This window comes from Hibiscus syriacus, unplaced genomic scaffold, assembly GCF_006381635.1.
Source record: "Hibiscus syriacus cultivar Baekdansim isolate YM2019G1 unplaced genomic scaffold, ASM638163v2 tig00015919_pilon, whole genome shotgun sequence".
NCBI lineage: Eukaryota > Viridiplantae > Streptophyta > Magnoliopsida > Malvales > Malvaceae > Hibiscus > Hibiscus syriacus.
The window spans coordinates 142706-153455 of NW_024062375.1; the positions used below are offsets into that span (position 1 = coordinate 142706).

The window sequence follows — 10750 nt, forward strand, 5'->3', positions numbered from 1 at the left end:
TCACGATGCTTGCCATGGAGACCTCAACCAAGTCAAACGCCGAGGCCCTTTGATCGTCATAAAAGCAATTGCATTTTTATTGTCTTTGAGAACATTGAAAGACTTCGTAAACTCAGCATCATCCAGCTCTTCTAAATGCTGCAACTCTTCCGGACACTTTTTATGCATCTCTTCGTAAAGCTCTCAACTTGAAAGCAGAAAATATCTCATACATGGCGTTCTCGATAGTGTTACCGGCATCATAGTATACCCTTTTCTTAGAAGCTGAAGCTCTTGGAGGAACAAACTTTCGTTTCTTTGGTTCTTTGTCACTTATTCGAATTATCAAAACAGAATCAAGGGTGCCCTCAACTACTTGTGCAGTGCAGGTACATTAGTTGGCTCTGAAGATCGAGCGGTCTCGGAGTTGCTATTTTCCACTTCTGTTACCATCGAAACTGCGTTCGGAACGCATTTTCCAGTAGCTCTATCACCTTCACCACATGTAAAAGAACAACACTTCGCAAAGTGAGCTGGTGCACACCTCATAACAAAGCAACATGTTATTTTACCAACATGTTTTTTTTTTTTAATTTAAAGAAAGCCAAAACAGGAGGCTATACTAGACTAAGTCGGGAGTGAGGAAGAAGCTTCATTTGCATCTATGTTTAAGAGGTGCTCGACTTCGGTTGGGGTGTATCGTGAAGAATCAACTGGGATACTGAGGGAGGAGTCATCTTCGCGAGCTTATCAGCCACTGCATTTGTTAATTTGGGGACCCAACGTATACGAGTCTTTCAATTGCCGCGAGTCTACCAACCTATGGTTTTTTCCGAAGAGGCGGAGGCTATCATTTGAGTTGGGAGGTGGGATGGAATTAGGGATGGGTCGGGTTAGGTCGGGTTTTTGGACCACCTAACCCAACCCGAGAAGAAAGGATACTCCACCCGTAACCCGACCTGACCCGATGAAATTATAATTTCACCCGACCAGACCCGATCCGATAAACAATTAAAAAACTCAACCCGACCCGATCCGATTTAATTTTTTATTTATTAAAACCTACAAATTTTTTAATTTAAAATATAAAAAACACTTAAAATAATCGTTAAAGCTACACCTTAATATCACGCTTGTCGGCCTCGATGACTCTGCCATAAAAACGCTGCCGCTTGCCCTCTACACTTTGAAAGCCAGACCCAACAACAACCCCAAAGACTGCGTCGTGTGTCTGTTGGAGTTGGAAGATAATATGTCAGGAACACTCCCCGATTGCTCGCATGCATTCCACGTGGATTGCATTAACGTTTGGTAAATAAAAAAGAGGGAAAAGTGTGAAAAAAACATTAAAACCAGTTAAAAAAGCTAAAATAATCGTTGGAACTGAAAAAACATTTAGTGACAGGTAAGCAATCACTAACCTCATTAAATAAACAATTAAAAATGCAGACCAAGTATAGATAAGATAACCCTATCTCATTTATGCTTTGAATTGATAGAAAACGCTACGCATTACAAGGAAAGTAAAAAAAGTAAAAAAATAATAATAATTATGCATTAATTTTTCGGGTCGGGTCGAGTAGGATTATTTCAATTCTAAACCCGACTCCGACCCGACTCTGAATATTTTAATATAAAACCCTACCCAAACCCAATTGTTTTTTAAAAAATTTGACCCGATCGGGTCGGGTCAGGTCGGAACCCGTCGGGTTCAGGTTCCATGCCTATCCCTAGATGGAATCCACACAATCATAAAAGTGTTTTGCCCAGAATGATCTTCTGGCAAGAACTAGATCAATATCGATAGGGATCGAACATGAGCAATTTTCTCCCCTAAAAATTTAAAATTACCATATATTTTAGATTTTTTTTATGTATTTTCTATTAAAAATATGTTTTCGCCCCCTTAGAATTATATAAGTTTGTACATTCTTAAAATTTTAGAAGTGCACCTCTCTTACATAAAATTTGGTGCCTGTTGTTGTCACTGTTCATCGCCTGACGGGGAAAACACCAGTACGACTTAGGGTTTGTTTCTTCTTTGAAAAGATTTTGAAATGTAAAGAGTCACCACCAATCATTTTACGGTGCGTTCAGAACACTATAAAACCGGGTAATTTAAAAAGATATTTTATTTTTATCAAAATACCAAGTTTTAGGGTCTGCGAAAACCAGAAAATAGGTTCATGAGTCAGTTACTCGTGGGGAAGGATTAGCACCCCCCCACAACGCCCAAAAAAATTGGTACCTAGTTGATTGCCCTATATTTAAAATTGAAAATTTTGAGTTTGAACTTTATCTAATTTTAAAATCATCATGGATGCAAAGTTAAAAAGGGTATTCGTTTATTAAAGTCGATAGCCTTCGCCCCTAGTATGAGTGCGGGAGATCGGCTATTGTGCCCAATAACAGAACATTGCCTCGATATCTTTGAAATCATGATGCAGTTTTGAAAAAGATGTTGATCTATTTCGGGAATCACCAGTAGTCATCCCTTGAACATAATTGCGGGAGATGTACTTTTGACTCCCTAATAAGTGAACATTGCCTTAAGTTTCAAAACATAATGCCATCTAATAGTTTATTATTAATTCTAATTAAACTAAGGGTATATTAAGGCTTTCTCTAACTTAAAGTGTAAATTATAAAATTTAAAGGACCTAAGGAATTAAACCTAAAAGTGTAGGCTCTAATATTAACCTAATTAATTTTAACCAATTCTGGAATATTCAAATAATTAAAATGGAACCTGAAACAAAAGCAAGGACCAAATTAAAAAAATCCGCCTAAGTTTAAAGACTAGTTTGAAATGAAGGTTAAAATGGAGGCTCTAACTATTCAAATTGATTATGTTAATTTAAAAGTCTAATTAAAAATAAAAAGGCTAAAAATAAGAGAACTATGTCTTAGAGACCTAAATATAAAACTCTAGAGTTCGGAGACTTTGGTGTAAGTAAATTAAAGTAAAATGACTAAATCTATAATATCTAAAGTTTAAGGACTAGCCAATAAACCAAGGTTCTAATAATTGTGGTAAAAAAATAAAGAGGTTGAACTAAATAATTTTTAGAAATTATTTAATGATTAACAATTTGAGGATTCGAACAATCGATTCGAGTAATCGAACATTTTTGAGAAAACTATAATCGAATTGTTCCCTAATTAAGTCTAAGGTGAAACTCTAATTACTAAATTGAAATTTTAACTTAAAAATCATAATTCATGGAGAAACTCTACGAGGATTAATTAAATTAAATATAAATACAAAATAACCATGCATTTTAAAGTATCAAACAACTAAGTAAAAAATTTAAAATGCAAAATAAATAAATTAATAAAATAAAATAAAATAAAATAAAATAAGCGAACAAATATGAATTTTAGTCGAGATCTAACAAATTAAATATAAAGGGACTAAATCACATTGTCATTAAATTATAGGGGTTTAAAAGAAATAAATTAAACATGTAATACAAGGACTATATTAAAATAAATTTGAAATTGAATAACTAAATTAAAATAAAAATAAAAAACAAGTTAGTGACTAAAATATAAAAAAAATGAAACTATAGGGATTAATAGATAATTATTCATTTTTCTAAGCCTAAAATACACTATTAAATACAAATGTGAAAATCACAAAATTAGTCCAACAAAAGTAAAATAAAATAAAGCGATCACTGCAGGTGACCAGAGTGCAAAAACTGGAGGGACTTAAGCGTGATTATACTAATCAATTTATAGCATGAGTAAAGAATGGGAAAATAACATATTTGTTCCTCGCAAGTGACCAAAGTGCAAAATTACGCTAAAACTAGAGGGACCTAAGCATGAATAACCCAAAAACTCTTATATAAAACATATCTCTTCTCTTTTTTTCATTCTTTCACCTATTTCAAAAAAACAAAAACAAAAACAAAAACAAAAACAAAACTCTCCCAACTCTCTCTCTCTCTCGGCCAACCATCGTCGGACCAACCCTAGCCACCTCCGGTCCGCTCTGACTGCCACCCATGGCTATCCGATAACCACTCAACTTTCTCTTTATATTGTATTTTTTTATTTTTTAACTGAAAAAAAGAAACAAATTACCTTAATTTTTTTTTGCTCTTGTATTGCTTTAAATATGAAGGGAGAAAAGTCTCCCTTTTACAATTGCTTGATTTGGGTTTTATACCCATATTACAGTAGGTATTAGCCTAAAATAATTTGACATTGCTTTGTATTTTGGTGATGGCGTGGTTGTTGTGCTGTAGGGGATAGGCTGCTGCAGAGGGTTAGTGGCGTGTATGGCAATACCTGGGGCTTGGCAGCAGCTGAGTTGGTGATGACAGACGAGTTGGTGATCAACTTCAACCGGAGCATTGAATGCCTCAGATACTAAGGGATTTCCTTTTTTTTGATTTCTTTTTTTAAATTTTTGTATTATCATAATAATATAATAATAATATATATGGTGAAAAATTGGTGATTACAGTTGCCTTTCTTTGCTCATTGCTGTGAAATAGGAATAGGGAAAAGACAAAAAGCACCAATTTTTTAGTTTGGTCATCTGATATTTCTAAGCTCCAAGTTCTTCTCATTATGAACTCTTCACTCTTCTGTTCGGACGAGTTCTTCTCATTATGAACCCTTCCATTGAAATGACAACCCATCTCATCTTGTGACAGATTTGAGTAAAAGGTTAAACAAATTCTTCTCATTATGAACCTCTTCTCCCTCTTTGGATAAGTTATTCTCATTATGAACTCTTTTATTGAAAATGATGATCCACCTCTTTTTGTGATGGAATCGAGCCAATGTTAAACAAGTTCTTCTCATTATGAAATTTTTATCACTCTTCGAACGAGATCTTCTCATTATGAACTCTTCATTGGAAATGATGATCCACCTCCTTCTGTGATGGATTTGAGCAAAGGTTGAACAAGTTCTTCTCATTGTGAATTTCTTCTCCTTTTTCGTTCCTATTGATCCACCCCATTCTGTGATAAAATCGAACAAAATGTTGATGCTGATCTATCTCTTTCTGTGATAGAATCGAGCAAAAAGGGTTGAACAAGTTCTTCTCATTATGAACTTTTTCTCCTTTTATTGGATAAGTTCTTCTCATTATGAACTCTCCATTGGAAATATTAATCCCTCAAGTGAGGCATCGCTGATTCAACTCCATATGCGATGAATCGAGCAAAGGTCAAACAAGTTCTTCTCATTATGAGCTTCTTCTCCCTTTATCAGATGAGTTCTTCTTATTATGAACTCTCCACTAGAAATGTTGATTGGTTTATCTTCTCTTTGAAGACTTTTAAACCTGCAGTCAGTGATTTTTATTTAAAGTACCCGAAGGTAATAACCATATGGTCCTTAATTTCGTTGCGATCTATTTCCTTCAACGGTTAAAGGAAATATGGACTGATTCTTCTTTCATATGAAATATTTGTTGACTCCTTGAATTCCTGTTAGACATTCAAAACTTGATTCCAAATGAATGTGTATGTTTCTATTTTGAAAATGCTTGAATATGCATAATGTGAATTTCATGTTTTAAGTTTTAAGGTATCGTTAGACTTTTTTTCCTTTTTATCTTTATCTAGTTTTTGTCTTTACTGACTCCTTGTCTGATTCGTAATCCCTAAAGACTGATTTCCTAAAGATCTATGCGCGCCTCTACCTGACAGTGGCCGGAAACATGACTGGGAATGAAACTGTGTCATCGCCTTTTCATTATTTACTATGTTATTCGGACTGTTGTCATCTCTTGTCTTGCCTTTTGTCAACTACTTTCTTCAATGAGTGTAAATATCGACCTGGTGGACTGCCTTGGATTTCTAGTATTTTACAGGTTAACTCAAAAGTAAAACCGATAAATTATTCGTTTGGAATTTGAATTATGTTAGGTAGTTTGTGACACGCAAAAATGAATGATTTGAAGATTGAAATGATAATCATGAAATTTATTGACGAAATATAAGTTTTACACAAAGTCATGGCAACTGAAAATATTGAATAGATATTTTGGAAGCAAAAAGAATGTCATAACGAATTCTAGAACAAGTGTTCATGAATAAGTTAATTTGACATATCGAGGTGATTCTCTGTTTGGGAGATCTCGAGGTAGCAGAGTTATTTGCAGAAGTGAAGTATTTCACTGGCTACTAGTATTTTGAGAGGGTTTATTTTCCGGATACCATAACATCAAAATGCATTTGAGCCATCTTTTCAGGTTTTCAACTTAAATCATTCCCTTGGTTCAAGATGATCTTTACGGGTTTTCACCTTTAACCCTCATTTTCTTTTATTTTTTTTATTTTTTTTATTTTTTATTTTTATTTTCTCTTTCTTAGGCGTAATATTTCTTGACATAGTCTGAATTTATTGGGTTTCTCAACACTCTTCCGTCCATCTCTGCCAAAATCAATGCTCCTCCGGAGAAGGCCTTTCTGACAATGTATGACCCCTCCCAATTTTGCATCCATTTCTCGTGGAAATCTTTCTAGATTTGCAAACTCTTTTTAAGTACTAGATCCCCCTCTTAAAACTTTCTTGGGCGTACTTTTTTATCGTGGGCTCTCATAATCCTTCTTTGGTACATTTGCCCATGATATATAGCTTTCAGCCTTTTCTCTTTAATAAGTTTCAATTGATCAATACGAGATTGAGCCCATTCTGCTTCATCTAACTTTATTTTTTTCAAGACTCGAAGTGATGGAATTTCAACCTCAATAGGTATGACTTCCTCTATTCCATATACCAGAGAGAAGGGTGTTGCCCCTTTCGATGTACGCACGGTCGTCCTATATCCATAGAGGGAAAAGGTTAATTTCTCATACCAATCTCTGTAAGTTTCTATAGTCTTTGCAATGGTAATTTTGATGCTTTTGCTTGTCGCTTCTACTGCCCCATTCATTTTTGGGTAGTAGGTCACGAAATTGGCATGTTTTTATCTTGAACTGCGCACAAAGTTCATCAATAATCTTGTTATTCAGATTAGTAGCATTAGCTGTGATGATTCTCTCTGGCAATCCATATCGACAGATAATTTCTCTCTTTATGAACTTGCAAACTGTAGATCTCATGATACTGGAATAGGAAGCTTCCTCTACCCACTTAATGAAATAATCAATTGCCACTAAGGTGAATCGATGTCCATCTGAAGCTTTTGGTGTGATTGGCCCAATGACGTCCATACCCCACATGGAAAATAACTAAGGTGAGCTCATAATATGCAAAGGCAAAGGCGGTGCTTGAATTTTATAGGCATATATCTAACATTTATGACATATTCTTACATAATTGACGTAATTTGTATGTATCGTGGCCCAATAGTATCCATACCTCATGATTTTCCTAGCCATAGATAAACCATTTACATGTTTTCCACGTGTTCCACCATGCACCTCTTCCATTACACTTTTTGCTTCTTTGGCAGTTACACATCTCAACAAAACTTGGTCACTGCCCCTTTTGTATAAGATATCTCTATCAAGGAAGTATCCAACTTCCATTCTTCTGATTATTTTCTTGTCAATTTCATATGTACCAAGGGGATATGTCTGGTATCTCATTTACTATAAGATATCGTGGTACCATGGATGGCCATCCACTTCTTATTTTAGAAGATAACAATGAGTAAGAGTCTCTTATACTTGCATCCTTATTGGCATCATGTCTGTATTCTTATTAGCTTTAAACATCGCAGCCAATGTAGCCAAAGCATCATCCATTTGATTGTTTTCTCGGGGGAGATACTTGAATGTGACATCCTCAAATTCTTTCAATAGCTCGAGGACCAAGTTCTGGTATCCAATTAGCTTTGGTTCCTTTGTATCCCATTCTCCTCTTAGTTGATACATGACTAATGAGGAATCTCCATATACTTTAAGCATTTTGATGCTTTTAACCTCATGATGCATGCTTCGTATTCGACCATGTTGTTGGTGCAAAAGAATTCCAATATACTTGTGAAAGGATAGTAGATCTCTTCTGGGGAAATTAATACTGCCACAATTCCTTTTCCTAGAAGGTTAGAGGCTCCGTCAATGTACAATATCCAGGATTTGTTGTCCACGATTTTTTCTTCTTAAATAGAAATGCACATCAAATCCTTATACGGGAAATTGAAGTTTAAAGACTCATAATCTTCCGAGGAACGACTTGCAAGAAAGTTGGCTATGACACTCCCTTTTATTACCTTTTGGCTCACATAGATAATATCAAATTCGGACAACAACATCTGCCATCTAGCAGGTCTACCAGTCAAAGCAGGAGACGCCATAAAAAATTTTAATGGATCAATCCTAGATATCAGCCATGTGGTATGGTATAACATGTATTGCATGAGTCTCTGGGTTGCCCAAACTAAGGCACAACACAACTTTTGAATCAGTGGGTATCGAGTCTCACAATCGGTAAACTTCTTGCTCAAGTAATAAATAACTCTTTCCTTTTTTCCTTACTCGTCATGTTGCCATAGCACGTAGCCCATTGAATTCTCGAAAACTGTTAAGTAGAGAATTAGTGGCCTGTCAGGTACTGGTGCTACTAGTATGGGGGAATTGGACATGTATTTCTTGATAATTTCCAGAGTCTCTTGGCATTCGTTATTCCACACCCCAAGATTATTCTCTCTAAGAAATTTGAACACCGAATCGCACTTATTGGTCATCTGAGAAATGAATCGTGATATATAATTTAGTCTTCCTAGGAAGCCTAGAACTTTTTTTTACGTGCGACGTGCTGGAAGGTCTTGAATTGCCTTGACCTTATCTGGATCGATCTTGATTCCTTTCTGGCTCACCATGAAGCCCGGTAGTTTCTATGATTTTACCCTGAACATGCATTTAGCTGGATTGAGCTTTCATTGATATTTCCTCAATCTTTGGAATAATTTTCTCATATTTTGTACATGCTCTTCTTCTGTTCGGGACTTGGCAATCATGTCATCCACATATACTTCAATTTCCTTATGCATAATGTTATGGAAAAGAGTTACCATGGTTCTTTGATAAGTTACCCCAACATTTTTCAAACCAAACAAAATCACTTTATAGAAAAACGTCCCCCACACGGTTATAAATGTTGTTTTCTCCATGTCCTTAGGACTCATTTTTATCTGATTATACCCCGAGAAGCCATCCATGAAGGAAAACCAAGAATACCTCGCAGTATTGTCTACCAGAGTATCTATATGAGGCAAGGGAAATTGTCCTTCGGGTTAGCCCTATTAAGGTATCGATAATCCATGTATTTGTGGACCTTCACATCCTTTTTAGGTACCTAAACTATATTGGCTACCCATTCGAGATATTTTTCCTCTTGAAGGAAACATGCATCGATCAGTTTCATCACTTCCTCCTTTATCTTTAATAACATTTCTGGCTTCATTCTCCTAAGTTTCTGTTGAACTAGCTTGCATTTTAGCTCAATTGGAAACTTATGGACTACTATATCAGTGCTCAACCCAGGCATGTCTTGATACAACCATGCAAAGACATCTTTAAACTCTTAGAGCAAACTTATTAATTCTAGCTTTATTCCTGCGGATAGAGTAGTGCCAATTTCTATCTCTCTATTTACTTCTACTATTTCTAAATTCACAACCTCTGTTTCATCTTTGTGGGGTAGAATCTGTTTTTCATCTTTTTCCACCAATCTTAATAGCTCATTAGGAACTTCACAGTCTTCCTCATCTTTGCACTCATAGACTTCTTCCAGGCACAAAGGTCACTCAAAATCTATCTTGTAACTGACCTTATGAACATTTATGCTAGTATTATTGTGACATCTGCATAAAATTTGGCTCGTATATATTGGAAAATAAAGAATAAAGAATATATAATACAAAATATGATGCAAAGAACGCGATGCAAAAATGCGAAGAATGAAAGTGATTGTCATTTGAGAAAATAAGAAAAATATCTTTCATTAATCAATTTGATAATCTTTAAGTTTTAAAAAAAATCCTTTAGATACTTTTAAGATGCTAACACGAGTTATTTCTGGGCATTACTTTGAGTTAACCCTAAAAACTATAAGAAGGTCTTCATCTGTCTAGTTGTCGAGATTTTCACAGGGGAAGCAATGACGGATTGAAGCTAAAAACTTTCCAGGATGGTTGCCTTGGTAATCATGTTGACAGACAATCATTCTAAAGCTTCTCCCATAAATTCCCCCTCTTTTGTCAACTCCTCAATCCTGATGGCACTGGCCAGCTGCTGATGTACGTCATACACTCTTCTGAATTTGAAAAAGTTCTTTAGATGAGGGAAAGACATGCGTTCTCCAGGGATATCCTCTCATTTCAACGTGTTTTTTCTTGCTTTAGTCTTTTTTTCTCATCTCTTGGATACGTTGCTAAAAGGTGGGCTTAAACCCGAGTCTAAAACAATCTCTCTTTCTTTTGATAATTATGGGTCGTACCATTCCCTATAGATCCTTTCCCAGTCCCTTATTGGTCTTTGCCCCTCTTCCAAGGGTTTTACTTACTATCATCTTGGTATAATTTGATAGCACGGGGTACAGAACCTTGCTTCATTCGGCTACATATGTTGCATTAATGAACTCTAAATCCATGAAGGAACATTCCAAGTCATCTTCGTTGATGTCGATGTAAAAGGCATAAGATATTATAGAAACAATGATTTCTTCTTCAGCTTTGATGCTGACCAACCTCTCATCAATCACGAATTTTAAATTCTGATGTAGAGATGAAGGAATTTCCCCTACAGCGTAGATCCAGGGTCTCCCCAGTAAGCAGTTATAGGTCATGTAGATG

The 10750-nt window shown here is 35.5% G+C and overlaps 1 protein-coding gene and 1 pseudogene across 1 annotated transcript; both read right to left on the reverse strand.

The window, feature by feature from the left end:
- LOC120208141 lies at positions 1-528 on the reverse strand (annotated as a pseudogene).
- A 7088-nt stretch (positions 529-7616) lies between these two features.
- On the reverse strand, positions 7617-8251 carry LOC120208142. The gene is made up of 2 exons (XM_039207487.1): positions 8088-8251; positions 7617-7992 (listed from the first exon to the last, which is right to left on the reverse strand). The coding sequence occupies exons 1-2, from the start codon at positions 8249-8251 to the stop codon at positions 7617-7619; spliced, it is 540 nt and encodes a 179-aa protein (XP_039063418.1).
- Between the last annotated feature and the right edge of the window lie 2499 nt (positions 8252-10750).

What these genes read in the sequence shown, in the direction of transcription:
- LOC120208142 (XM_039207487.1), bottom strand. Translation starts at nt 8,251, where the DNA reads ATGGCGTCTCCTGCTTTGACTGGTAGACCTGCTAGATGGCAGATGTTG. An exon ending in TCTTTAAACTTCAATTTCCC is followed by an intron (nt 7,993 to 8,087) that starts GTATAAGGATTT and finishes CTAACCTTCTAG; the next exon opens with GAAAAGGAATTGTGGCAGTA.